Source organism: Camelus bactrianus, chromosome 10 (genome assembly GCF_048773025.1).
Source record: "Camelus bactrianus isolate YW-2024 breed Bactrian camel chromosome 10, ASM4877302v1, whole genome shotgun sequence".
Classification (NCBI taxonomy): Eukaryota; Metazoa; Chordata; class Mammalia; order Artiodactyla; family Camelidae; genus Camelus; species Camelus bactrianus.
The window spans coordinates 552,226-579,220 of record NC_133548.1 but is presented as its reverse complement, the minus strand read 5'-3'; the positions used below and the strand labels follow the sequence as shown (position 1 = coordinate 579,220).

The 26,995-nt window shown below is 63.6% G+C and overlaps 3 protein-coding genes and 1 long non-coding RNA gene across 15 annotated transcripts; 3 read left to right on the top strand and 1 right to left on the bottom strand.

Moving 5' to 3' along the window:
* Nucleotides 1-39: 39 nt before the first annotated feature.
* PIDD1 (p53-induced death domain protein 1) lies at nt 40-8,118 on the top strand. 7 transcript variants are annotated; one of them, XM_074371353.1, is made up of 16 exons: nt 2,213-2,346; nt 2,978-3,357; nt 3,788-4,201; nt 4,533-4,742; nt 4,827-4,881; nt 4,996-5,197; nt 5,277-5,402; nt 5,491-5,670; nt 5,750-5,897; nt 6,008-6,143; nt 6,222-6,372; nt 6,488-6,611; nt 6,688-6,806; nt 6,886-6,999; nt 7,110-7,309; nt 7,736-8,118. In XM_074371353.1, exons 2-16 carry the CDS (start codon nt 3,054-3,056, stop codon nt 7,992-7,994), a joined length of 2,742 nt encoding a protein of 913 aa, XP_074227454.1. In that variant the 5' UTR covers nt 2,213-2,346; nt 2,978-3,053; the 3' UTR covers nt 7,995-8,118. The 7 variants fall into 7 exon arrangements, with proteins under 7 accessions (XP_074227453.1, XP_074227450.1, XP_074227452.1 ...); XM_074371352.1 differs by lacking the exon at nt 2,213-2,346 and adding an exon at nt 40-323 and having other exon boundaries at nt 6,008-6,372; XM_074371349.1 differs by lacking the exon at nt 2,213-2,346 and adding an exon at nt 40-1,990 and having other exon boundaries at nt 6,008-6,372.
* Nucleotides 8,119-8,660: 542 nt separating this feature from the next.
* On the top strand, nt 8,661-16,503 carry SLC25A22 (solute carrier family 25 member 22). 6 transcript variants are annotated; one of them, XM_074371367.1, is made up of 12 exons: nt 8,661-8,770; nt 10,589-10,764; nt 11,334-11,550; nt 11,841-11,973; nt 12,087-12,212; nt 12,399-12,454; nt 13,237-13,327; nt 14,001-14,119; nt 14,230-14,404; nt 14,487-14,641; nt 14,739-14,814; nt 14,889-16,503. In XM_074371367.1, exons 4-12 carry the CDS (start codon nt 11,954-11,956, stop codon nt 15,037-15,039), a joined length of 969 nt encoding a protein of 322 aa, XP_074227468.1. In that variant the 5' UTR covers nt 8,661-8,770; nt 10,589-10,764; nt 11,334-11,550; nt 11,841-11,953; the 3' UTR covers nt 15,040-16,503. The 6 variants fall into 6 exon arrangements, with proteins under 6 accessions (XP_074227468.1, XP_074227467.1, XP_074227470.1 ...); XM_074371366.1 differs by having other exon boundaries at nt 11,836-11,973; XM_074371369.1 differs by lacking the exon at nt 11,334-11,550.
* Nucleotides 16,504-16,862: 359 nt separating this feature from the next.
* CEND1 (cell cycle exit and neuronal differentiation 1) lies at nt 16,863-19,353 on the top strand. Its single transcript, XM_010956008.3, has 2 exons — nt 16,863-16,986; nt 18,338-19,353. The coding sequence occupies exon 2, from the start codon at nt 18,413-18,415 to the stop codon at nt 18,851-18,853; it is 441 nt and encodes a 146-aa protein (XP_010954310.1). The 5' UTR covers nt 16,863-16,986; nt 18,338-18,412; the 3' UTR covers nt 18,854-19,353.
* A 1,749-nt stretch (nt 19,354-21,102) lies between these two features.
* Nucleotides 21,103-26,924, bottom strand: LOC105069813 (uncharacterized). The gene is made up of 2 exons (XR_006725196.2): nt 26,308-26,924; nt 21,103-24,398 (listed from the first exon to the last, which is right to left on the bottom strand). It is a non-coding gene; the product is annotated as an uncharacterized LOC105069813 (long non-coding RNA).
* Nucleotides 26,925-26,995: the final 71 nt, after the last annotated feature.

Here is a 26,995-nt window from a genome sequence, read left to right as displayed (position 1 = left end):
GGGGCTGCGGGGCGAAGCGAGGCGCGAACCCGAAGTGCAGCGTTTCTCCCTCAGGGCTCCCAGGATGCCACGCGGCGCCTACAGCTCCCAACATGCAGCGCGGCTTCCACGTCCCGGTCACATCTCTGCAGGAGCAGCCGACGAACTACAAGTCCCATGGTGCGTGCCTCCCGGAAGTGCGGCTGCGCCACGGCCTGAGCGGGCCGCACGTGGCCCGAGCGCAGCTGCTCTGGTCCGACCCGCGGCCCTTCCGGCTCTCCGGTGGTTCCCGCCCGCTGACCGGCGGGGGCTGGTGGCGGTCTTGCCCAGCCTGGCCCAGTGAGGTAGGCGAGCCTTTCCGCGAGCTCACACCGCGGGATCGAGCCGCTGCTCCCTTCCAGGGCCATGGCGGGGGCCTCGGGCGAAGCTGGAGGCCCTGTCACCGCTGCCGCCCCGAGGAGTGGAGCCAGGAGTCCCGACACCCGCGTGACCTGCCCCCGCCTTGGCCCTCTCGGCTCCGAACTGGCCTCAGAGTTCACGCGGACACATCTCACGTCACTCATTCACTCCTCCGTGTCAGGGGCCCTGCTGCAGGCTGGCGTCTGTCCTGAGAGGGAACAGGCCCAGTTCTGCTTGCGCGGAAATTAGGCTCTAGCGCGCAGACACACCAAGTCAATAAACGAGGCCGTCCCAGGCTGAGATAGACCCTGAGGGAAGAGGCGGCGACACGGAGCTGAAGGATGGGAAGGAGCCGGCCCTGCGAAAATCTGGGGCGAGCCCAGGCCAGCGGGATCAGATGCAAAGGCCCTGAGGTGGTCGGAGGTGTGTCCAGAGGCAGCAACCAGCCGATGCGGGCTCAGACGACAAGGGGAACCCACGTGTGTAGCGCATCAAGCGCTAGTGCGTTAATACACACCATACAGCACCCCCATTATATAGATGAACAGGTCAGGCACAGAAAGGCTTTCCCGCTCAGGGTCACACAGCGGGGGTAAAGTGGGGAAACCGTCCGGCGAGGATGTGACTTTATTGCCATCACACAGGGAGGTGGCATGTTGTGATTGTTCTCATTTTTGTTGACAGCAAAATAATACATAACATAAAACTTACCGTTTTACTCCTACAATTTAGCGGCATTAGGAGCATTCACACTGTTGTACAATCAGCACCATCTGTTTCCAGAAGTTTTTTTATCTTCTCAAATTGAACTCTACCCATTAAATGGTAACTCCCCATTCACCTCCCCCAGCCCCTGCACATCCCCACCTCCCCATTGTACTTTCTGTCTCTGGTATTTGATTGCTTTAGAGACCTCATGTAAGTGGAAACACACAGCACTTGTTCTTTTGTATCTGGCTTATTTCATTTACTGTAATGCCCTCAAGGTTTATCCACATTGTAGCCTGTGTCAGGATGTCATTCCTTTTTAAGACTGAATGATGTTCCTGTGATGAATTTTTTGTTTTTGTTTAATTCTCCTGATAGCTCTGTGGAAACTGAATGGGGGCTAAGAGCTGGGGAGAAAGGAGGCCTGGCAGAAACTGCCCATCCTGGTGAGAGGGATGTTGGGAGCTGGGGAGGCTGGAGGAAACAGTGCAGTGCGTACCATGTGATTTGGGGGCCAAACAGGCAGAAGAGGGTGTGTTCACGTGTTCCTTTACAGGGCACCTGCTCTGCGGGGTTAGGACAAGATGCAGGCACGAGTGGGGAATGCTTTCTTGAGGGTCAAACAGACCTGGTTTGTGGCCCTTGGCTTCGGCACTCACCAGCTAAGTGGCATTGGGCAAAGTCCGAACTCCCGGAGCCTCCTTTTCCTCTTTTGTGAGTTGTAGCAGAGAAGGACTGAAGGAGGCGCAGCATGTGGGGAAGCCAGATGCTCGGGGCGTCTGGCCCAGAGTGGTAGTCCATAAAGTGGGGTCACTGGAGCTGGGGGTCGGGCTCTGCAGGGCTTGAGAGGAGGCCCTTGGGGCTGGCTGGGGACATTCTGAGAGCTCTTGTCTTCCAGCAAGAGGTGGGTATGGAGCAGCAATGGCGATCAGCCCCCAATACCCACTGCAACCCGAGATCGCACCGGCTAATTTTGACACGGGGTCAGGAATGCACAGTCCAGGAGCAGAGCGGGCCTGAGAGGCCAAGAACCTCTGGGAGGGCGGGTCCGGTGGCGCGCGATGCGGGCCTTCCCGCGGGAAGGCTAGACGGCACGGACGCTTGCGGCCTGGCAGGAAGTTGAGTGCAGCGGGGCGGCGACTGGCAGAGGGAAGGCAGGGCGGTAAGGACCCTGAGGCCTCCGCTTGGGGACCCCAACGCGAGAGGCGCGCTTCTGACGCGGCGGGGCCCGGAAACGCGCCGCTGGGAGCGGGAGCGCAGGTAAAGCGCCGGCCGCGAGCGCGCCTTGGGGACGGCGGCGTTGGGGAGGGCGCTGTCTCCGGGCCGGGACCCGCCCCGAACGGTGGGGGCCGCAACTGAGCGGTGAACCGACCTCCCCAGCGGAGCGAGGTGCGAGCTCAAGTGGCGGGAGAGCCCGCCTCCAGGGGTCAGGAAGTGGGGTCCCGTCCTGAGGAACCCCCTCACACTCACTGGTCTGACGGACGCGGGCGCGGTCACTATGGTCCTTGCTTGGGCCACTGCCCCCACGTGGTAGAAGAGAGTCCTGGACCTCTGGTTAAAGCTGATGGAGAAGATTGGAGGTGGGGCCTGGACCCACGACTCTTGTGCGGGAGCAGGAGAGGGGCAGGCAGCCAGGATACCTGACAGCCCTAGGAGTCCCTTGTCTAAGTTTCCAGATTTGGGACGTGAAGCCTCACTCCTCCCCCATCCCTCAAGCAGGTCCCCAGACCCATCTGCACACAGGGGTCTCCCTGCCTGCTGTCTTGCCCAGCCCCATTTCAGCGATGACCTGTCCAGCCTAGGCTTTGGATTCTGAACCAGCTGGCCTGGCTCAAGGGCTCCCCCCAGCCAGAGTCCCCCTTCCTACCCACTCCTCCCCCTGACCTTGCAGCCTCCCTGGGCCCTGCCTGAGCAGGCCTGCCTGGCAAGCTGGGACATGTCTGGCCCCCGAGGACGACTGGTGGGTGATGGCTGCAGTGGCGGAGGGGCTGGAGACCGAGTCAGCTGCTGTAGAAGATGCTGCAAGAGATGCTGCAGATGCTGTGGATGCAGGGCTGGGGGTGCCCCCTCTCCTGGCTGGGAACCGGCTGAGCCTGGACCTGTACCCCAGGGGCTGCCACCGGCTGCTGCACCTGTGTGCCCAGCAGGTCCCTCAGCTGCTGGAGGTGGAGTTCCTGCAGCTGAGCAGCCACGAGGACCCTTGGCTGCTGGAGGCCACCCTGGCCCGGCTGCCCTGGAGCCTGCCACGTCTCCGCTCCCTGGTCCTCAAAGGTGAGCCCTACCTCCTCCCAGCCCTGTCCCAACCCCATCTCTAGCTCCTGCCTCTGCCTCTTGGTCCTCACGGGCAAACCCGATCCCATCCCCTCCACTATTCTCTGCACAGCTCTACCCATCCCATTTTCCCCCAAGAGGGAGCTGGCTGAGCCCCACTCCTGGGCCCTGCAGCTGCCCAGTGGGGTCCCCAGAAGACCCCTGCGTGGGTATTTTTCCTGGATGGGGGCTATCTGCTGAGATGATCCTGCGTTGTCTGTCCCTGCCTCCTCTACCTGCTGCTGTCTCTCCAGTATCTCTGTCGATCCTTGTCTGGTGGGGTTGGGGTGGAGGTCTCTGTTTCCACGCACCTATTTCCATGGCTAGCAGGGCTGAGCTGGGACCTAGGACTCTGGCTCTGAGGGTCATGTCTGCCTTTCCCCCATCCCAGGTGGGCAACGCCGGAATGCTCTGGGTGCCTGCCTCCAGGGCTCCCTGACCACACTGCCTGCCAGCCTGAGTGGCCTCACCCACCTGGCCCACCTGGATCTGAGCTTCAACAGCCTGGAGACGTTGCCAGCCTGTGTCCCACAGATGTGTGGCTTGAGCGCCCTCTTGCTCTCTCATAACTGCCTCTCAGAGCTGCCCGAGGCCCTGGGGGCGCTCCCTGCCCTCACCTTCCTTGCCATCACCCACAACCGCCTGGAAACACTGCCCACAGCACTGTGGTCCCTGTCCACCCTGCAGCGCCTTGATCTCTCTGAGAACCTTCTGGACACTCTGCCCCCTGAGATCGGAGGCCTGAGCAGCCTTGCTGAGCTCAATCTGGCCTCCAACCGGCTGCAGAGCCTCCCTACCTCCCTTGGTGAGTTGCAGCCTTGGCTCACTGGGCCTGGTGGGGAGCGCCTGTCGGCCACTGCCCGGCCTGCACTCTGCCGTGGCCCCTATCTCCTCTGCGGGGCCCTGCACACACAGGCTTGCCCACTTTTGAGCCTTTTCCCCCTTGGCAGCCCCCAACTTCCCTGGCCTTTGAGGCTCCCTGCACAGGCCTGCCTGAGCTCTCTAGTCCAGCCACAGGGCAGAGACTGAAAGGGCTTCTCTGGGAGGCCCTAGTGGGAGCAGCCTGCCCTGGTGCTCCAGGCCAGGGATGGCACTGAGCAGTCCTCTGCTGGCCCTAAGCCAGTGCCTGCCCGCAGCGGGGCTCCGGTCCCTGCGGCTCCTTGTTCTACACAGCAACCTTCTGGCCTCGGTGCCCGCCAGCCTGGCCCGCCTCCCACTGCTCACCCGGCTGGACCTGAGGGACAACCAGCTCCGGGACGTGCCCCCCGAGCTATTGGACGCCCCCTTTGTGCGCCTACAAGGAAACCCCCTGGGCAGGGCCCCCCCGGCCCCCCACAGCCCCCCAGGTAGGCTTATTGGTGTGCAGGGGCAGACCACAGTCAGGACGCAGCTGTCCCCACCATCCTAACAACTTGCCTGTCTTTCCACAGGGACACCCGTGGTCCCAGAAATGCCCAGACTCTTGTTGACCTCAGATGTGGACAGGTATGGTGTGGGGGAGAGGAGGGGCTGGAGAAGCACCTGTCCACGCCTCGGGGGTCTCCCTTCTCAAACTCGCCTTTCTCTGTCTGACCTGATACCCACTCTGTCCCCTCTCAGCTTCCCCGTGACCCCTCAAGGCTGCTCTGTGACCCTGGCCTGTGGCGTCCGCCTGCAGTTCCCTGCTGGGGCCACTGCCACCCCTGTTACCATCCGCTACCGACTGTGGCTGCCGGAGCCCCGCCTCGTCCCCTTGGGTCCTCATGACTCTCTGCTCAGTGGTGTCCTGGAGCTGCAGCCCCACGGGGTGGCCTTCTTGCAGGCACAGCCAGGGCGGCTCGGGGGGCGGGTGAGGAAGGCGCGGGTCTGGCCCCAGCGCTCATGCTGCCCTTGCCTGGCAGGAGGTGGGCCTGTGGCTGCTGTTTGTGCCACCACGGGCCCGGCGTTGCCGGGAGGTGGTGGTCAGGACCCTGAGTGACAACAGCTGGAGTGACCTGGAGACCCACCTGGAGGAAGAGGCACCCAAGGTGAGGGCTGTCCAGGCCTGTCCGGGAGGGGGAGCAGCTCTACCCTAGCCCCGACCCTGTTCTCTCTAACCCTGCCTCCGACGCCCAGCGGCTCTGGGCCCGCTGCCAGGTACCCCACTTTTCGTGGTTCCTTGTGGTTTCGCGCCCTGTGTCCAACACCTGTCTGGTGCCACCAGAGGGGACATTGCTGTGTTCCTCGGGACATCCTGGGGTCAAGGTCACATTCCCCCCTGGGGCCACTGAGGAGCCCCGGCATGTCCACATGCAGGTACGGGCTGGGCAGCTGCCAAGGGTGGTGGGCGTGCCTCAGCACCAAGCTGAGTGTTCGGGTGGCCTGCCTGCTCCAGGTGGTGCACGTGGGCAGCAGAGGACTGCCAGCCCTGCTGGAGGAGCCTGAGGCAGCCGCGAGCCCCTTGCTGTGCCTCACCCAGAGTGGTCCCCCAAGCTTCCTCCAGCCGGTCACTGTGCAGCTGCCTCTGCCCCCCGGCATCACAGGTGAGAGGCAGCGGCATGTATCCCTGGACTTGTGGCCCCGGGGCGGGCAGCGATGCTCAGAAGGGGAGCCCTGCCAGGGTGGCCTCAGCCTGCGGCCCCTCCCACCCCAGGCCTGAGTCTGGACCGCTCCCGCCTGCACCTGCTGTACAGGGCCCCTCCTGCAGCCGCCTGGGATGACATCACGGCTCAGGTGGCGCTAGAGCTCACCCACCTGTACGCCCGCTTCCAGGTCACACGCTTTTCCTGGTCAGTGCTCCCTCTGGCTTCCTCAGTCCCTCCCCACCCGCCTGTCTGCACTGCCTGCCTCACCCCCCAGCTTCCCAGGTACTGGCTCTGGTACACCACTGCGACCTGCGTGGGGGGCCTGGCCCGGAAGGCCTGGGAGCGGCTGCGGCTCCACCGCGTGAACCTGATCGCACTGCAGAGACGCCGGGACCCCGAGCAGGTCCTGCTGCAGTGCCTGCCCCGGAACAAGGTGCGGGGTGGGGGCCGGAGGTCGCGGAGGGCCTGTCAGGAAGCCAGCCAGGTGGGGTCCAGGGGCCAGGTGGGGGCGCAGGGTGTTGGGCTCCCAGCCAGTGGGTACCCCCCAGGTGGATGCCACCCTGCGGCGGCTGCTGGAGCGGTACCGCGGCCCCGAGCCCTCAGACACCGTGGATATGTTTGAGGGCGAGAAATTCTTCGCTGCCTTTGAGGGAGGCATCGACGTGGATGCCGGTACGCCCCCTGCCCCTGGAGAACGGCCCCTGCGGTCAGCCCCCTGGGTCCCTGCTGAGCCCGCCCCTGCCCCCAGGCCGTCCGGACTGCGTGGAGGGCAGGCTGCGCTTTGTCTTCTATTCGCACCTGAGGAACGTGAAGGAGGTGTACGTGACCACCGCCCTGGACCGGAAGGCTCAGGCTGTGAGGGGCCAGGTGAGCCAATGGGGTAGGGCCCCCTGGGCCACCTGGGCAGAGGCAGGAGCACTGAACCCCACCTCATCCCCCCACCCAGGTGTCCTTCTACCGGGGAGAGGTGCCAGAGGAGGTGCCCGAGGAGGCGGAGGCTGCCCGGCAGAAGAAGGGCATGGATACCCTGTGGATGGCCACTCTGCCCATCAAGCTGCCGGTGTGGCCTGGCGGGGGGCAGTGTGTGAAGGGGCAGGGGGTCGCCAGGGGTACAGGGATGGAGCCTGGGGGCAGGGGCCAAGGCTCACTGCCACTGCATCCTCCCCACAGAGACTGCGGGGGTCCGAGGGGCCAGGGCACGGGGCTAGCCTCTCCCTGGCACCTCTGAACCTGGGCGACGCTGAGACTGGCTTCCTGACCCAGAGCAACCTGCTGACTGTGGCTGGGCGCCTGGGCCCCGACTGGCCAGCCGTGGCCCTGCACCTGGGCATGCCCTACCATGAGCTGCAGCGCATCAGGCATGAATTCAGGTGAATTCCTTTCAGCCTCCTGCCACTGGTCTCAGGCCAGCCTCAGGCCTGGGCCTGGCAGCCCGGAGGGCCCTGCTTGAGGCTGGCTGAAGTTCCGTCCACAGGAGGTGGAGCCAGGGCAAATGGGCAGGGAAGGGAGGGTCTGCCCACCCTTAGCCTAGGGATTGAGGAACCCATCAGGGGAGGGTGAGCACCACCCTGGGTGTGGTGGGTGGTCCTGGGCTGGGCTGGGCTAGGCCGGGCCCCTCCCTCCTTTCTCTCCCCTCTCTCCCCTCTCTCCCCTCTCTCCCCTCTCTCCCCTCTCTCCCCTCTCTCCCCTCTCTCTCCTCTCTCCCCTCTCTCCCGTCCCTCCCGTCCCTCCCCTCTCTCCCGTCCCTCCCGTCCCTCACCATACCCCCATCATCCCCCCATCATCCATCCCCCCAGGGACGACCTGGATGGACAGATCCGCCATATGCTCTTCTCCTGGGCTGAGCGCCAGGCTGGGCGGCCAGGAGCTGTGGGGCTCCTAGTGCAGGCCCTGGAGCAGAGTGACCGGCAGGACGTGGCAGAAGAGGTGCAGGCCATTTTGGAGCTTGGCCGCCGCAAGTACCAGGAGGGCATCCAGCGCACAAGCCTGGCCCCCGGGGACCTTGGTCCACCTGGCCCTTCAGCGTTGCAATCCCCAGAGCCTGCCCAGGCCTAGAACCCACCGACTCTGGGCTGGTCCCTGACACTCCCTGGCCAGTGGTTGGAAGCTCCCACTTTCAAGCCTTCTCTGGGCATGGGGACAGTGACCCCCGTGTGTAACAAACGTGTAGTGTTCTGGCTGCTGTCTCAGCTCAGTTTATTTGTTGGGTGGGAGGGCAGGTGGAAGGTGAGGGGTGGCTGAGAGCAGAGGCCTGGCCCTGCTGGGAGGGGCCCTGCGAACAGACTCTCCCACAGCCCTTGCTCCTGTCCTGCTCCTCCTCACATGCCTTGGGCCTCCTCTTGGTCCTGATCTTCTCTGGGAGTGGTTGGGAGCCCCAGCTACAAAGTAACGGCTGCAGCACCGATGGATACAAAGTCACCAGTTAGCGGGATTGCGCATCTGCCCTTGGGGCAGGCTGGTGGGTGTTTGGCCAGTTCAGTACCCTCTCAGCTCCTACTTTGTGGCCCAGGACCGTTCCTCCCCTAGGACACCTCGTCCCAGAGCGCCCCACCATCCGCTGGCCCTTGGGGGAGTAGTCCTTGGGTCCCAGTCCATGCAAGGGCGCAAGGCCAGACCACAGAGGAAGACCCTTGGGGACCCGGGGTGCGCGCTGGCCCGGCCGGGCGCAGTGGCCGCGGCGGCCGGGAGGGGGAGCCGGAGCCCGCGTGCGGGCCGAGGGCCGGGGGCGGAGCGCGCGCGGCGCCGAGCGGACGCGCCTCCACGTCTAGGTGCAGCTGGGCGCGCGGCGCAGCGGGGAGGCGAGCGCGGCGGAGGCGGCGGCAGAGCGCGCGGTGAGTGCCCGCGGGGCGGGTCCCCTCCGCGGCGCCCACCCGAGTGTGGCTGGGCTGCGGGGGCCAGGAGCGTCACAGCGGCTGTGGGAGGTGACATCTGCCGGGACAAGGCGGCTCCTGCGGGACTCGGCGCCGGCGGATGCTCCGACCCGCTGCCGCCCGAGTGTAGGAGGCCGTGCTCGGCCCCGGGCGGTGTCGGGCGCGCTCCTCGCGCACACGTGTCCTCGCCGGGTGGGAGACTGGTGCCGGTGCCCGAGGAACAGAAGCCGGGCCGTGGGGGGGGGGGGGGGGAGGAACACACGTGGGACCCTGCGGGACGTACGCGGACACGTGCCTGGCTGGAGCCTCATCGCCTGGCGGGGGACAGCGTGGCCGCCCGGGTCCCGTCTGGACCCCCTCTAGGGGTCGAGGAGCTGAGCCGGCCTCCAAGACGCCTTCCTGAACCCCCACCTCGCGTCTCCTTTGTCGGCGGATTGCAGCCCATTGGACAGAAAGTGCCTCCCCAGGGGGAAAGGGCTGGGGGATCAAATGGCCAGTCCCAGACGCAGCCTCAGTCCCACTGCCCTTCTTGAGGGCTTCATTTGTGGGAGATTTTACCTCTGGGGTGCCTGGGAGCAGCAGCATTGTCTTGTGGGTAGTCTCTGTGACCCGAGCCTTCCACAGCCTTCCACAGCCTTGCCTGCAACCTCGGTTTACCAGGCTGCAGAATAGGAGGGAGGAGACAGGAGACAGGGGAGAAGGGGAGGGCTGATGGCCCTGGGGCCTCTGGCCTGGGTGGGACTGCGGGGTTTCTATAGCAACAGGGGGGAAAGGAGAGGGGCCTCCAAGCTGTCTCCCGAGCAGGGAGTATGAACTACTGAGTGAAGACAGAGGAAAAAAGGGTTCTCCGTCCAGAGGACCCCGGGTCAATCTTCCCCCGGCAAAGCCCCTTCTGCCCGACAGTTCTCAATTCTGCAGCCATCTTCCCCACTCCAGCCAGCAGAGTGTGATGTGGGACCCCAGGGCTGACTGTCTTCTCAGGCTTGGGGTCTCCAGGCCTTCCTCTCATCCTAGGACAACTGCTCCCCTCCCCACCTTGCCTGACTTCCCGGACCCCCATCATCGAAGTGTCCCTTATCCTAGACAGGAGGTGGAGTCTGGTGATGCTCAGTCCCCAGAGGGCACAAGGGTCAGAGACAACAGAGAGAATCAGCTCTGGCCAGTCTGCACCAGGGAAGTGGAGGGGTGGGGAGACAGGGTGAGGTTGAAGTGCAGAGGTCACTTCTCTGCAGGCTGGGGCATGGAGAAGCTGGTCCCTAACACTGGGGCCCTGGGTGAATGGGGTGTGGGGGACAGCTTGGCAGGGCGGAGGGTTCTGGGAGTGCCAGTTCCCCTGCCCTCTGGACCTGCCAACTGAACAGGCCTGTGGGTGGCAGCCAGGGGCCTCCGAGCCCCAGCAGACAGGCACGTCTTCCTCTACTCCAGCCTGAGATGTCCCTGAAATGCTCCTTCCCCCAAAAGAAACACAAGTCTCACAGACACAAGTGGGCACAGATTCATCTCACTCCATGACACTGGATTTCCTGTGCCTGGACACGGGGAGAGCCCTGTCCATGGGGTCCCAGGACCCTAGACAGATCCAGCCAGCACACTGCAGCCAGGAACCCAAGGGGCAGCTGGGGGCACTATGGCCCGGGGCTGAGGTCCCTGTGAGCAGGTTGCCTGGCTTGGCTGAGTCAGCCTGAATCAGACCCACTGCCCCATGGGCTGAGGGGGGTTCTGAGGCCAGTCCCTGCCTCGCAGAAGCTGTCACACCCCTTCTCATCTCTTCACCCACAGCTGCAGGGAGCCTCATCCCGCCCGAAGTGAAAGAGAAAGTCCCCCTCCCCCGCCAGCCCCGCCCCGCCCCGCCCCGCAGCCAATCCTCGCAGCCGGCACCTCCTTCGGCTTCGGATCTCCGCGGTGAGCCCCAGGCAGCAGTCCTGGAGGAGGAGCCGAGTCCTGTGCACCTCCGGGTGAGCCGACCTGGGCCGGGGCGGGAGGCGGCCAGCGGGGCGGCGGGGATGCTGGGCAGGCAGGGGAGAGCGTGGCCCAGGAAAGCTTGAGGGGAAGGTCACCAGTCCTCGGAGGGACAGCTGGGCTGTGTGACCCTGGGTGGTAGCACTTCGGGTGCAAACTGGTGACAGCTGGCCTCTGAGGGGGCCGGAGTTGGGGAGGCCCCCCCACGGTTCAGTTTTATGCCTGTGCCCCTCCATCAGAGGCCCCGATGTTGGCTCTGGCTCCCCCACCCTGCTTCTAGTGAGAGAGACTGCTTGCCTGTATCCCTAGAGTAGATGGGGGGCCCAACCACATGGAGCCTCAGAAGGTCAGCCACCCCCTTACCAGAGGTCCTGACAGTCACTGCATTTCTCTGTCTGTCTGTCAGTCTGGGAGTGAAATTCTTGGGAGGGGTGGAGAGGTGGGTGGACACAGGGCTGATTATGGTTGAGTTGGTGCTTCTCTGAGGGGAGGGGATGGTCAGGGGTCCAGCACGGAGTTGCCATGGAGTAGGGGCCACACCTGAGTTGGCTGTGTCTACCTGCAGTTGTGATCTGGGCCCAGGTAGGGGTCCTGGGGCACCAGGAAGGAGGAGACCCTCACCCCCATCCTGAAGAGGACAGGCGCCCACCGCCTTTGCTCAAGGATGGGGGCTTGCCACAGCCCAGTCCAGGGGTTGAGGTGCCCTGACTGGCGCTGTGGCCCCATCTCCCGATGCTGCCTCCCGCAGAGGCGCCTGGCCCTTTAAAAGGCTCGGTGTGCACGTGAGCATAAGCGTGAATGGGAGCCTGGGCGCCTGTGCAAGGCCAGCTGGGAGGACGCTGCTGGTGGAGGGGGGGGCTTGGGGTGAAACTGGTGGCCTTGGGGATGGGGCCAGGGGGCGGGTGCCTCCCCCGCACACCACACGCCCAGAACACGTGGCAGCCCTGGCCTCGGTGGTTGGGTGAGGGGCTGGGTGCTGGGAGGAAGGCTCTGGGAAAGCTTATTGCTCTGGTGCGCCTCCAAGCCTCTGCCCACCCCCGCTGATTCCAGCGCCCTCTTTCTCCTAGGACAGGAGTGTGGTTTTGAAATTCCCCTGAGAGGAGAAGACCACCCCTCCTCCTCCTCCACCACCTCCCTGTCCGGCATCCTTCTCTGCCGCCCCTACCTGGTTGCCCCTGGAGTTAAATGGCTGATAAGCAGATCAGGTCAGAATGCAACCTTTCACCACCTCCCACCTCTGCCCTGTGCCCTGCCCCCTCCCCCGAGTCCCAGACCTCTGGCCCGGGTCAAGGTCCTGAAGCTCCCTCTGCCCACACAGTCTGACAGCCAAGCTCATCAATGGCGGCATCGCTGGGCTGATCGGGGTCACCTGCGTGTTCCCCATCGACCTGGCCAAGACGCGGCTGCAGAACCAGCAGAACGGCCAGCGCATGTACACCAGCATGTGAGCCTCCGGATTGGGGTCGGGGGTGCAGAGCCAGGGGAGCAGGCAGGGCAGTCTTCTGAGCTCTGCTCCTGTGTCCCCACAACCTGTGAAACTAAAGGAGAAACTGAGGGCAGAGCAGGCCTGAGGGAGCTCCTACCCGGCTCAGGGCTGAGCCCCTCCTCACTCCCACCCCCTTGGCTGCAGGTCTGACTGTCTTATCAAGACCATCCGCTCAGAGGGCTACTTCGGGATGTACCGTGGTGAGACTTGGGATGGGGGAGGCCTGGGAGCTGCTCCTGCAGCCCCAGAGGGGTCCTACTGTACCTGCTGGGAGGCAGGGTGGTGGGCAGGGCAGAGCGGCATGCCTGAGCCTGGTGTGTAAGTTGGAGCTGTCCCATGTGGCTGGCTGCACTTGTACTAGGGGCCAGGCGCTGGGTGTCAGGGGGCGTGAGGGGACAGGGAGGGATCTCTGGGGAGTGGCAGTTCTCAGCCCTGTCCCCCTCTCACTACCAGCACCTGGCATGACAGGACACTAGGTCTCTGCCACGGTGGCTGCAGCCTCCTCCTCTGCTTCCTGGGACAGGCGGGACCCCGTTGTGCTGGGAGACTGGGCGGGGATGGGGGCATTACTACAAAGCAGCTTAGGAGACAATCTCCCAGCCTGGATTTGCCCAGATGCCGTACGACCCTGAGTCCTCGCCACTGAGAGGGGCTGGTTGCTGCCTCCCTGGGCTCTGACCCACACCAGGCCTAAGCCCCCCTGGGGCGAGCACCTTCTGTGCCCTCAGGGGGCTGTTCCTCAGGGGGGCCCATCCGCCAGAATGGGAGAGACCTGTGGGAGGCTGAGAGGGTGCCTGGAGGAGGAGACACTGCCCCATGCCTGGTCCCCACCCCCGCTGGGCACAAATGTGGGTGAGAGGGCAGGAGGAGGCAGCCAAGCAGTGACTGGGGTAGGGCTTTGCCAACTGGGAGGCAAGTGCTGGCTGGGAGCCTCCCCATCCCTGGCCACTGAGCTGTCTGTGCTGCCCCCTGTGCCACACAGGGGCCGCCGTGAACCTGACCCTCGTCACCCCCGAGAAGGCCATCAAGCTGGCAGCCAACGACTTCTTCCGATATCAGCTCTCCAAGGACGGGTGAGGGGTCTGGCTGGCTGCTGGGGGCTGAGGTCCTGAGGGGGAGGGTCTGTGCCTCCAGACAAAGGACAGAGGCTCTGGCCTCCTGTGGGCCCCTCACCTTGACCTTGTGGGGGCTCCTCTTCCTCCTCCTCCTCCGCCTCTGCTCCCTCTCCTGCCTCCTCCTCTTCCTCCGCCTCGCCCCCCCCCCAACGACCACCCCCCTCTGTCCTCCTTGTCCCCGCATGGGGCGGAGTGAAGCAGGTGCTGACTCAGCGGTACTCAGGCCCCTGGGGTCCTTGGCCCCCAGCCACTGCCTGTGCCCCTTGTGGGTTAGGATGGGGTGGACACCCAGCAGTTTTCTCTGCCCCCTCCCCCCCCGAGGGTGGGACTGAAAGGGTAGGAGTCCCTTGGGGCACTTGAAACGCCCTCCAACCCCCAAGTCCATTTCTCTTTGCTCAAGAATGGCCCCTGGGCTCTTCCCAGGCCCTGCCTGTGACCATCTGTGTGCTGGGCTCAGCGCCTGTTGCTGGAGAGCCTGGAGGGGTGTCTGGGGCTGGGGGTTCTGCACCCCCACAGGGCTGCATCTGCCTGCCCCACTCGCATCCCCCTTCACACCCAGTTGCAGTGGGCGGTCCTCTGGGCGGCGGGGGCCTCTGACTCTTCCTTGCAGCCCCTGCCTCCTTTCCCGCAGGCAGAAGCTGACCCTGTTGAAGGAGATGCTGGCGGGCTGCGGGGCGGGCACCTGCCAGGTGATTGTGACCACCCCCATGGAGATGCTGAAGATCCAGCTCCAGGACGCAGGCCGCCTTGGTGAGGGCAATGGGGAGGGCGGCGGGCCACAGTGGACCCCATCTGGACCCATCCCTGCCCCCAGCTCGTGCCAGGAGAAACAGCCAGCAGCCCATCCCCTTTCTCCCCAGCTGCCCAGAAGAAGATGCTGGCTGCCCAGGCCCAGCTCTCGGCGCAGGGGGGCACCCGGCCCTCAGTGGAGGCTCCCGCTGCCCCGCGGCCCACAGCCATTCAGCTGACCCGGGACCTGCTGCGGAGCCGCGGCCTCGCTGGCCTCTACAAGGGACTGGGAGCCACGCTGCTCAGGTGGGAGAGCAGGAGGGTGGGGGGTCACTGCCCAATGCCCCCCCCAGTGCCTCCCAGTTGGTCACCATCGCCCCCTCCACAGGGACGTCCCCTTCTCTATCGTCTACTTCCCCCTCTTTGCCAACCTGAACCAGCTGGGCCGACCAGCCTCTGGGGAGAAGTCTCCGTTCTACGTGTCCTTCCTGGCAGGCTGTGTGGCTGGGAGCACAGCCGCCGTGGCCGTCAACCCCTGTGATGGTCAGTGCCGGGGCCTGGGCCCAGGCTGGGGCTGGGGGCCAAGGGGCTGGGTGGGAGGGAGGGCCCCACGCTGACCACACACCCACGCCCCCTGCAGTGGTTAAGACGCGGCTCCAGTCGCTCCAGCGTGGTGTCAACGAGGACACGTACTCGGGGTTCCTGGACTGTGCCAGGTGGGCCCGGTCCCTGGGTGGGGGGAGCGGGGGGTAGCACCAGCCCTGCAGCTCTGACACCTCCCCCCCCACAGGAAGATCTTGCGGAACGAGGGCCCCTCTGCGTTCCTGAAGGGTGCGTACTGCCGCGCCCTGGTCATCGCCCCGCTGTTTGGCATCGCTCAGGTGGTCTACTTCCTGGGCATCGCCGAGACCCTGCTGGGGCTGCCGCGCACCCAGCCCTGAGCCCGGCAGCCACTCCCCACCCTCCAGCCGAGCAGGACCAGAGTGGGACCAGAGCCAGGGGGTCCACCCAGGACCGAGCACAAGTCTCTCCCCACGGGGGGTGGGGGAGAGGAAGTGGGTGCAGGATCCACACGGTGGTGCAGGCACTGGCCTGGCGAGGTCCTGCCTGCACCACCACTGGGATCAATGTCTTATTTATGTAGAAAACGCAGAAATCTTTACATTCCTGGCGCCAGCCCTGCCCTACCTTTGGCCCAGCCTGAACACCCCCAGGGACAGAGCTGGTCTCTGGACTGGGGGCCTCGAGGCCTGGGCTGGGCTCTCTGGACCCTGCCTTCCAGTCTCCCAGCACCCATCCCTGGGGCTTGGCCCCCGTCCACAGAGGGGACCCCGCACAAACCTGTTTATTACCTTGCCGAGCACAGGCGGCCCTGTCCGTCCCTCGTCTGTCCGTCCAGCCCCCGCCACCCCCTCTGCTGCTGTTCTTGCCTCAGCCAGCCTTGCCGGAGGGCGGGGCTCTCTTACCCCCGTATTGAGCCAGGCATCCTAGGTTGGGGGTCGCCCTGAGTTCTGATCCCCAGGGCAGGTCCCCTGCCCTCACCGTGGGACCCAACATCCCTCCTGGTGGGCCCCTCCGCCCCTCCCCCCAGGCAGGGGCCCTGCGTGTGAGGCCTGTGTATGTGCAAATGCTGTGGGCACAGGTTATGCCCACCAGCCCTCAGCTGGCCTGGTCCCTCAGGGGTGGGGCTGTGGGGGGCTGCTGCCCTTCCTCACGTGGCCAGGCTGTGTGTGTGTGTGTGTGTGTGTGTGTGTGTGTGTGTGTGCGCGCGCGCGCGCGCGCGCGCGCGTGCACCCTAGGCTCCCCACTGACCCCGTCCAGGAATTCATTTCTCCGGCCAGCCCCTCCTGCTGCACCTTTAGCAGACCTCTCTTCTGAGACCACCACCCTGGGTCCAAGGGAGGGCAGGCATGAGGACCAGTATCTTCTCTGCTTGCAGGGGCCCAGGAGCTGCCCCTTCTGTCTGCACAGGGCCCACCCAGCTCTCTGGGCCTCTGCACGAGCCCTGCCCCCACCGCACTTAGTGAAGCCCGGCCCTCCAGGCCCCGCCCCCATTGATATTGTGAATTGAGGCAGGCCGCCCTGCCCTGCCCCCAGCCACGTGACCGTGCTGGTGACTGATCCCGACGTGCTGGTGACTGGTCCCGACGTGCTGGTGCTGTGTCGTCCCCCCCACCCCGCCCCTGCTCAGAGGCCCCTTCCCAGTGACACCACCTGGGGCTCAGGCCTGGGCCCCCTGGTTCACGGGTGTTCCTGAGGACTGGCGGCTCTCTCCTGTCACGTCTGTACCTTGGAAGCTGCTGCTGCTGCTTACAGAATTATATTTTTTTCTTTTGAAGAGTTTTAAGGAGTTGTAACTTTTTGTGTCTTGTCACGTAAGAAGATAAATAAATATTCTAAGTAGATGCCTCGCCTCATCTCTGAGACTCTGTTAGAGGCCAGGAACGGAAGGGCACCCCCTCTTCTGGTAGCCTGCTCCCCTCCCCCTGCAGTCCTTGGTCCTGCCGCCTACCCACTGACAGGCGCATTGGCCTGGAGGGGGTCCTGGGCGAACAGCCGCCTGACTCCCTTGCAGTCTGGGCTGGGTGTGTGGGAAAGCCAACCTCAGCCTCTCCCCTCCCTGACCCTAAACAACCCTTGGGATCAAAAGAGGAGCTGGTTTGGGGGACCCCAGAAGTCTCAGCCAGCCCAGGGCGCTGTGGTGGCCAAGAGTAGGGGGGCGGAGCCAGCGCTGATGCCGTCCCCGCCTCTCTTCCTGCGTCGGGAGCAGAGCAGTGCATTGTGGGAAACTCCCAGTCCTTGCATCCACAGCCGCCGGTCGCCGCCCGCCGCCCGCCGTGGTCCCGCAGAGTGCGCTGCACCGAGGTGGGAGGCCCAGAAGCAGCAGCGTAAGGCGGCGGGGACTCTGCAGCCTGGGATCTGGGGCGGGATGGGGGCGCTGGGTCCGGCGGGATGAAGCGGTGTTTCCCCTGCCATGAAGGTCATCGGGGGCGCTCCTCCTGGCCCCTTGCTCTCTTGGGCACCGCGGCCTGGAGGGGGAGGGGCAGCTGGGTGACGTCAGTATGAAACCAAAATAACCAAGGGTCTGGGGAGGAGGGTGGGGAGTGGACCACCTGCTCTTCGCAAACCTGATGCCCAGCAGCTGGGTGACCCTGCAGACTGGCAGGGAGTGAGGGCCACTGGGGATCCCTGGGAGGTGGGACAGCAGCTGGGCCTCTCATCAGGACACCCCCATCACGCTGTGACCTTCAGGCGACCTTCACGGTTAGTGTGCATCACCAGGGTGGGGAACTCAGGCTGCCGCCTCCCACCTGGACTCCTTCTCCCAGGGGGTAGAGGTGGGAGTTTCAGCCTCCCGGAGGAGAGGCAGACAACTGATGTCCAGGTCTCCAGGGAGGGAGGACTCGGGTCCAGAATGGCTCGGCCCCCAGCCCCTCCTCTTCCCCAGACATTGAGAATCTGGGTCAGGCCTTTCCTATGGCCCCATCCTCTGCCACGTGTCAGTCAGCCTGGCCCAGATTCAGGGATGCTGAGGCTGACTGACAGGGCATGTGCCCACCCTAGGGTCATGCCAGGTATCCCCTCTCCCACCAGAGGCTCAGGAAGGACTTCCTGTCCGTCAGCTGGAGCAGGCAAGGCTGGTCTTGGGGTTGGGTGCCTGGCACTAGGGAGAAGATGGCCAGCCGGGGGGCACAGGCCTGTCGCTGCCCCCTGGCTTATCCAGCCTTCTTGATTTTGTCACATCTGGGTCCTGGAGGCCTTGGGCCCATTCCTCCCTACCAGTGCCCATTCCTCCCTGCCCAGACTCTGAGTCCCCACCCTGCCCTGCCCCCCATTTGGACCCAGCTCCCCTCCTGAGAAGGGTACACGGTCAGTTCTGCATGGGCCCACTGGGCTGCAGCCCACCTTCCCTGACTGCATACCCTTCTCAGGGCTGGGGGGCTCTCACTTCCCTGTCAGGACTGCCCCTCCCTGGGCTAGTGTGATGGGCACCACATATGTGTGGGTTTCACAGATAAGGAAACTGAAACCTCTGGCTGCTCTCATCTGGACACCCCCAGCCCAAATGGGGGCATAGCGCCTGCCAGTGTGGTTGGAGGGGCTTCTCAGGAGGTTGTCCAGGTCCTGGAGGGGTCTCGTGGAGTCTAGAGAACTGAGCAGGGTCTCTACAGGGATGAGGAGGTGGAGGATGGGCAGGAGGGCCAAGTCTCTGGCCATAGCCTCATTGTGTCTCTCCAGGCCCATAGAATGCCCAGAGGCGAGCTGTCCTGAGCTGCTGTGGTCTAGACACCTGCCCACCCACGCACGCCCACCATGGAGTCCAGAGGGAAGTCGGCCAACAGCCCCAAGGCCGACACGAAGGCCGCTGCTGAGGCCAGAGCACCCCCGGCTGCAGATGGGAAAGCCCCCTCAGCTAAGCCCGGGAAGAAGGAAGCCCCAGTGGAGAAGCAGGAGCCTCCAGCGGCCCCCACCCCACCACCTGCCAAGAAGACCCCAGCCAAGGCAGACCCTGCCCTTCTCAACAACCACAGCAACCTGAAGCCGGCCCCCTTGGCCCCCAGCAGCCCCAATGCAGCCCCTGAGCCCAAGGGCCCTGGGGATGGGGCTGAGGAGGACGAGGCCCCCAGTGGGGGTCCCGGGGGCCGAGGTCCCTGCCCTTTTGAGAACTTGACTCCCCTGCTTGTGGCTGGGGGTGTGGCTGTGGCAGCAGCAGCCCTGATTCTTGGTGTAGCCTTCCTGGCCCGAAAAAAATGATGGCTGGTACCCAGGTCGGGCACAGCCACTCCTGTATAGACTTGGGAATCTAGTGCATGCCAAGTTCACACACAGCTATCTCTACACACGTAACATGCATACTTGTAGACCCCCAGATTCACACAGAAGGAGAGAGAAACGGGCAGCCCTCAACCCGCCCAGCGGTGGAAACCAAGCCCGCTCGGCTGATCGGCCCCCAGCACGTCCCCCGCCCAACCTTGGCGGAAGGCACCCAGGCGCTGGGGTTACAGAGCAGCAACATGGGTAGAGGGCTCGGCCTGGACTGGGGCGCCTGGTGGCAGAGGAGGGAGGACCCCTGAGTGTGGCCGCCCATCCACGGTGGACACACCCACATGTCAGTCTGTCCTAAGAAGCCCGAGCAGTGCTGTGGGCTTCCTGGCAGCAGCGTCCTCATGAGGCCATCCTCCAGGGCTAGGCAGGGGCCTGGGATGGGCTCTGACCTGGGTCCGGCCCACACAGGGACATTAAAGGTGTGGTTGTTCTGCTGCCCCCATTTCTGCTCTTTGCTTGCAGCTGTGGGGTGGGGTGGGGGTAGGGATCCATCTGGGTGGGCCTGACTCCCTGGGGCTGACCTGGGGCAGGTGGTCCTATCATCAGAGCTTCAACACCACCTGGCTGGTGGCCTGTGCCCTGGCTGTGTGGATAAATAGCCCAGAGGCTGATGTTGGGAGGGGCTCCCAATATCTACCTTCTGGCTGGGCTCCCACAGTCCTTGCCCTGAGCCCCTTCCCCGTGCTGTGGCAGTTGTCCTGGGGGCCGCTGAGACTCCAGCAGGTGGGCGGCAGTGCCTGCCCAGGCCCCACAGACACGGCCCCTCCTGCCTCACCCGGCGTCCTTGGAGTCTCACAAGCATATAAATGCAGTAACACGGGTAGAGCCGCCGGGCGGGGAGCCCTCACCCATGCCCACGGCCCCATCGTGCCTGCAGGGAGGCATGCTCTCAGACCTGCCCTCGTGCCTCCATTCCAGCTTGGCCCATGGCACAATGGCAGGGGCAGTCTGTAAAGGTGGCAGCAGGCACGGTGGGAGCCCGATGGGCCCTTGCCTGGCCAATGGCCACTGGAACCCTGGGCCCGAGTGGAGGCTGAGTCTGAAATAAACTGTTCTCTACAGGCTGGGCCGGGGTCCTCACCTGCGTGCGGCCAGGAGGGGGTGTCATGTATCCACACCCAGGGCTTTACAGGAAGGTGCAGGGATCCCCAGGTGCCCCTCCCAGCCCCTCCTGCCACCTCCATGCCCTTGATCCTGGTGGGCTCTACCCACAGCCGCAGCCGGGCCTCCCTGCTGGCCCCCACCCTAGATAGACACCCGAGGCTGCAGGACCCACCCCTGCGCCCAGGCTGCGGCCGAAGTGCAGTGGGCCGAGCCGGACTGTAGCCACAAGGACGTGGGGCGGGGAAGGGGACCTTGCTTGTCAGGCTGAACTCTTCTGCTGGGGGGCTCTTTCCGCCCCACCCTCTACAGTGATCTGGCCCCCCAGGGGTGGGCTGCGGAGCCCCCTCAAGGGGAGGGCTTCCTCCTCTCCTCACCTACCCACAGCTCCCTGAGCCTGCTCTGGCCAGGTGTCCATCTGAGGAGCCTGTTGGGGCGTGGGCTTGTGGGTAGCAGGGCCTCCTGGGCTCCAGAAGTGTCCCTGCAGGCTTTGTCACCCTAGGCCACTCCCCTTGGGCTTCCTCAAGCTGGGGGGGTGGGGGGCCATGTGGCACCTCTTTCCCGTCTTTTCCCAGTACCCCCCCGAGGGGCACATCCCGTCCCTACACGCACACTTCAGGCCCAGACAAGTCCGGAGAGCTTCCCTGGGGTGAATACACCCCAAACAGACCTGACGCCCTTGCCTTGAGCCCGCCCCTCCTCCGCACCCAAGCCTCCTGCCCCTGAGCCCAGCCACCGAAGGGGAGGGGCTGCCCCCACCTCCAGCCTCCTGCCACCCAGTGCCCCCTCCCGTTCTCTCTGCTCTGTGGCTGGTAGCTTAAAAGGAAACAAAACTCTCCTGACACTTGCGGGGACTTGGGGAGGGGCAGAGGTGACTGAAATGGGCTCTGTGGTCATCCCCCAGAGGCCCTCCCAACGCTGAGACGCCCCACCCAGGATGCTGCTTCATCTCACTCTGCGACTCGATTCTCCATTAAAGCACGTGGAGGCTGTTTCAGGACGTTTGCAGCCTCAGACAAAGCTGTCACAGAAGTCCTCGGCCTCCCCCCTGCCCCCTACCCTGTCTCTGGGCATCCTGCAGGCACACCTTTTTTTTGTTTTATTGTGGTAAAATGTGCATCACGTACAACGTACCATTTTATCTCAGCCCCTCAGGTGCACAGATGGTTGGCATTAAGTACATTCACGTTGTTGTGTTAACATCATGCCACCCATCTCTGGAAACTACTCAGCTCCCCAAACTGACACTCTGTCTCCATGAACACCCACTCCCCGCCCCCTTCTCCTCCCCTGGTCCCTACTGTCCGCTTCCCGCCTCTATGAGTCTGACTCCTCTAGGGACCTCGTATGAATAGAATCAAGACAGCACGTGTCCTTCTGTGTCTGGCTTATTTCACTGAGCATCACGTCCCCAGGGTTCATCCATGTTGTAGCTGTGTCAGAATTTCCCTCCTTTGAAGGCTGAATCGCATCCCACTGTGTGGATGGACCACGTTTTGTGGATCCACCCATCCGCTGCCGGACACTGGGCTGGCTCCACCTGTTGGCTGTTGTAACGCTGCTGTGAACACAGGTGTGCATACACCTGGGACCCTGCGCCCACCCTCTCTGGGACACACCCGAAGGTGGATGGCTGGGCCACGCCGGGTGTGCATCCTACACTCTGCCGCTCGGTCTTGTGCCACGGGCTGGCCGTGAGAGCAGCGCTGCCCTCGCCCAGCGACCAGGCGCTGCGAAGCACCCAAGGCTCTACAGGCCGAACGGGGCAAGCTGGCCACTCCTGGTGGTTTCCGTTTGCACTGGTCCAACTGCTACTACTTGCCAGGTTCCCGGCCATCTGGGCCTTGCCTCTTGTGATTTTTCCTGGTGGTGCCATTTGTCCGTTTTTCTATTGATGGGATGCCTTCTCCTCATTTACCGGAGGACGCCTGTCTGTGTTTTGTATTCCAAGCCTTTGCCGACCTGCACTTGTCTTCATTTGCTGGCTGCCTTGCCTCTCACTCTGTTTCCTGAGTCCAGAAGTTCCAAAACCTCAGCTGCTCCCTTTACCACCAAGCTTCTGCGGTCTTGGTTTCAAGGATAGTCTTCTCATGCTAGTCTGACATTCTTGCAATTTACTCGCATTTAGGCCTTTAATCCACCTGGACTTCAGGTTTTCTGTGGAGTAAGCTGCAGAATTCATGTTGTCTCCTTCCCACTAGCAGATGCGACAGCCCAGCCTCGGGAAATGGATGGTCCCCCTGACCCCACAGTGATGCTGTCCCCTGCGGTTCCTCCTGCACAGCCAGGGCCTGTCCTGGGCCCGCCTGCACCTGCCACAAGGCCACACTGCAGTTTTGTGATATCACATTGCAATGAGCTCCCGTTTCTCCATCTCTTATGAGTTTGAGTCACCAGTGTCCCCTCCACGGGGAAGGCTCAGACTGGTTAGCTGAGGTCCCTGGGGCCCCGTGTGAGTTCTGACTCTCAGCCTCTGGTTCATAGCATCCCCAAGCTTGAGTAACGCAGGGGGGCCTCCAAAGTGGAAAAACAAAAACACTCTCAGGGACGCCCAAGGTTGGCTTAAATATACTTTTGTTACAGAACTATTTTCAATGTCCAAAAAAAATACCAGATATAAAAAGTATCCAGTGTCCAAAAAGTACACACCGTAAATTCCCCTCAGACTTACAAGGACATCTGAAAAACGGGGACCTCGGATGGGCGGCAGCAGCCCCAGGGGCAGGCGTGCCCATGGCTGGGCACTGAGGATGCTGCCGGGCTGTGTTGTGCTCACGTGGGATCACCTTACAGGGATGCAGAGGGGCCCAGCTGGCTTTCCTCCCTAGCACCCTTCTTCCCCTAAGAGTGCCTAACTCCCCTTTGGGGGCCCCTACCCTGAAATGCATTCTTGGTGCAGTGGTGGGGAGGGCTGGCCAGTGCCTCAGGACCCGCCCTCCCCAGACACGGGCACAGCCAGGTAGGGGCTTCCAGAGCCTCTCTTCCTCCATCAGGGCAGAGTGACTAAGACCTGGGGAGGGCGGAGGTGGCCGGTGACTCACTGCTCCAGACCCTCCCTCTCTGTGGCTGCTGAGTCAGGCCTTCAGTGCCCCCTGTCCTGGGCCCGCAGCTCCCAGGCCTCAAGGAGGTCCCAGGCCCAGGCAGGCAGAGGCTCTCTGTGTCCCAGCGACTGGTCCCAGTGTGCCTGGACCTCCTGTCTAGTGTCTGACCCGCGGAGCTGGTGCCGGCTATTGGAGGGTTGAACGGAGCAAGGTGCACTGCCAGCTCCAGCACTGGGGACCTGCCCTGGCAGGAGAGAGGCTTACGCCCATGGTGCTGCAGAGAGCGCTGAGGTGACATCCTGGGACCCACCCCTGGCACGTGGGAGCAAAGCCTGGGTGGAAGTCGGCCCCTCTCCAGCCCAGTGGTCCCCAGATGTGTGTTTGGGGGGAACCCTGTTCCGACCCTCCTCTGGGTCCTCCCGGGCATCCGCTGCTCCTGTCCTGATGGACATTGGGCTGGGCCAGCCTGGGACAGAGCCTATCTCCATATCACATCACCCCACTCCAGGCCACAAAGCACCATTGCCTGCCCACATGTCTGACATCTTCTGGCCAGGCCCCAGCAGCCTGGGGGCAGTGGTACCGGCTGCTCCACCCTCCCAACAGGACTGCTGATGCCCCCTCCCTCACCGGGCAGAAGGGCCCAGCACTCCAGCTGGCCGCAATGGCCTCAGCAGCCCCATGCTTTCTGGGTTGCCACCTGCCACCCTCTGCTTTCTGGTGCAGGGTCTGCATAACTCATAGGTGCTTGGGGTCTAGGTCTCGGGACCCCACCCAGCACAGCCTTGGCTAAAAGCAAACCAGGAGCTGAGAAGCCTGTGCCCTGATGGGAAGAGGGACGCATCTGCTGGCAGCCTGGGTAACTGGGCTTCCTATGACACTCTCACCCTGGAGAACCCCAGTCCCAAGCCCCACCCGGGACTTGTATGTGAGGCCCACCCGGCAGTCAGGCTGAACTAACAAAGGACACTCAGTGCAATCCTGTGCGGGGGTGTTTTTCCAAAGAAAGTACAGGGTAGACAGTGCCTTGGTGCCCCTGGGTTTTGAGGGATGGTTAGGAGTTTGGCAGGCAGCAAGGAGCTCCAGCATTTCAGAGGGAGGAATAGCAAGGGCAAAGGCTCCTAGGGAAAGGCTCAGACATGCTCCAAAAAGTTGCCAGGGGAGGAAGCAGGGGTGACCTGAGGCAACGGCCAGCCCCACAGGGCAGAAAGTCCCACAGGACACTCGCCCACTCACCCATCCTTGGCCTCTAGCGTAAGCAGAGGTAGGAATGAAACATCGGTGCAGGACAACAGGACCAGTGATCTCCATGTATCTTGTGCCTCGGGGTCCTAAACAAATGCAGAAGCCCAGGTTCAAGAGCGTCACAACCCCCAGCAAGAGAGCCCCCATGCTCCCCCACCTTCACCGGCCCCACGCGGACACTCACTATCGGAGGATGAGGCACCTGAAGAGCAGGTAGACGATGCCCAGGGAAGGTGGGTAAGCCCACACCTCGGGTGTGACCCTGGGCCAGGGCTCTCGAGGGAGGCTCAGCACGACAGGGAAAGGGAGCCTCTTCCCCTCACGTCTAGATTCTGCCCAGGAGACAGTCACCTGGGCCTAGACTGCCAGCTGCACACCCATCTGGTCCCCAGGCCCTCCTGCACTCTGCCCTGGGAGGAGGAACCGCCTGTCTTAGCAGCCACCGCCATGCCCAGGTGTGCCCTGTCACCTGGCCCAGGTTACGGCCGGGCCTCAGTGACATGCCCCTCCTCATCCACTGGGATGGGGGTATGAGGGGCAGGGGGCTGACCCCTAGAATGGGAACTCACTCAGGAAGGGGAAGCAACAGAATACAATCCCTGTGGGCACCCTAATCCCCAGGACAGGCCCTTGGGAGTCCTCCTGTCTGTGTCCTCTCCACTGCACACAGGGGCAGACATTGAGAGGCCGGCCACTGGCAAGCCCAGAACGAGGATTCTGGTCGTTGAGGCCCTGTGCAGTCTGCCTACCCCAACTCCAAATGCCACGTGGGACCTGTGCCTCACAGGCTGCCCTGGACTGGGCTTGGGGTCATGTGCACGTGGGAGACCTGGACCCGAGATCCTGGAGTTGGAGGTCAGCCCCCCAGCCTGGACCCCGGGTGTGCACCTGGAGCATCCTGCCTGCCACACACCAGCCTCGCTGCAGTGTCATGGCCCCGGCTTCCTCCTCCCTCCTCTTCCTTAGAGACAGAAATGACTGGGCGTCAGATGTCCCTGTGCGCTGGGTGGAGGCAAGGAGGCTCCTAGACACCGGGCTCTTCCCTACCTTCTGTCCAGCACCGGTGGCTGGCTCAGATGCCCTGGCGTGGTGCAGGTGGGGCTGGACCAGCAGGGGGACCCCATGGCCCCAACTCAGCCTGGCCCCTCCAATGCTTGGGTCTGACACTCATGGACCCAGAAAGCTCTCCTGTGCAGGTCTCCATCCAAATCCCACCCACACCCAACTCAGGCACTGCCTGTGGGTGAGGACCGGGTGCTCCTGACTGTGCTGCTGGTGGTCAGGGCCCCTGGAAGTAGGGGACAGGGTGGGCAGAGGGAAGAGCTAATGGTTGTGTAGGGAGGGGGTGCCCAGGAGGAGCACCTTGGCCTAGACTCGCCCACTTTGGCAGTTCCCACCCATGACAAGGATGTCTGCAGCAGCCGCTCCTCTACATTAGAGCAGGGACTAGAGGGTGACCTGTGGGGCCAAGGGGCAGGGCCAGCCCTCCTAACCACCAGCCTGTGCCCAAGCTCCTCCACAGGCCTCCCCTTTCTCCAGCCAGTCCCTAAAGACCCACATGTATACCCCCACCTGACTGCCCCCTTGCTCTCCTGTGGAAAAACTCCTTCAAATACAGCTCTGCCCAGTGGCATCTTGATTTTCCTTCTGAACTCAGCACCCCTGAGGCATCCCCATCGCAGGAAGTGACACCCGCATTCTTCCAGAGACTCAGCTGAACCCCAGAGACCCTGGATACTTCTGTGCCCTTACAATCATCCACTCCACCTCCACGGACCACTTCTTGGTCTCTGGGCTCCCACCCTCGCCCTCACAGGGACCCACCAGCACAGGCCCACTCCCCTGCCTGGAGCCATGTGGCTCGGCCACCTCTTCTTTCAAGCCTTTACCCCTTCAGACATGCCCCCACCATTTCCGTGGAGATCCCAGCCTCTCCCACCCTTGCGTGACCCTCCTTTCCCTGTCCCCCTGGCCCACCCCGATCGCTCTTCTCACCAGCTGACGAACAGTGCAGTCACCTTCTGGATCCAAGGTCCAGCCCCACACCCAGGACACAAGCCCCACTAGCAGAGCACTTTGCCTCTGGCATTCCATCTTGTGGCCCCGGTGTCAGCATGGAGGGAGACACAGGTGGCTCTCAGCGACGGAATATTAAATGCCCAAATCCACGGGGAGGAACTTCCACCCATCCGCGGCGTAGGCAACCTAAATGCACAGGCAAGGGACCTTCATTCACAGGAAGGGACCTTGATTCACGGGGAGGGGGACCCTCAACCACGAAAAGAGACACCCGTCCACGGGGCATGGTTTTCTCTCCTGATTCACGCTTCTGCCCCAACTGTTTCCTGGTCAGAGTAAGGGACGAGCGAAGGGGAAGAAAGTATGTTCCCAGCCGCGAGTAGGAGTCGGGCCAGGGGTTTGCTCAGGGCTGCTGAGGGATGTGGCCCAGGAAGACCCTCGGGGGCCTCCCCTGAGGTCCTGCGGCTAACCTCAGGCCACTGTGCAGATGCGCCGGGGCCAAGGGCAGAGTGTGTTGGGGGAGGGGCATGGGGACGCAGCGAAGCCGGGCGGACTCGGACCCTGACCCACGCGGGGAAGAAAGGCAGGGCGGGGCGGGGCTGGGCGGGGCGGGAGGGGCGGCTCGGGCGTCCGGCGCAGCACAGGCCCCGCCCCCAGGCTGCCG

Coding starts and splice junctions, on each gene's coding strand:
- PIDD1 (XM_074371352.1), top strand. CDS start 3,054: ATGGCTGCAGTGGCGGAGGGGCTGGAGACCGAGTCAGCTGCTGTAGAA. Junction 6,373..6,487: donor AGTGCCTGCCCCGGAACAAG/GTGCGGGGTGGG, acceptor GGTACCCCCCAG/GTGGATGCCACCCTGCGGCG. Junction 7,310..7,735: donor CGCATCAGGCATGAATTCAG/GTGAATTCCTTT, acceptor CCATCCCCCCAG/GGACGACCTGGATGGACAGA.
- SLC25A22 (XM_074371369.1), top strand. CDS start 11,954: ATGGCTGATAAGCAGATCAG. Junction 14,405..14,486: donor CTGGGAGCCACGCTGCTCAG/GTGGGAGAGCAG, acceptor CCCCCTCCACAG/GGACGTCCCCTTCTCTATCG. Junction 14,815..14,888: donor GGGTTCCTGGACTGTGCCAG/GTGGGCCCGGTC, acceptor CCCCCCCCACAG/GAAGATCTTGCGGAACGAGG.
- CEND1 (XM_010956008.3), top strand. CDS start 18,413: ATGGAGTCCAGAGGGAAGTCGGCCAACAGCCCCAAGGCCGACACGAAG.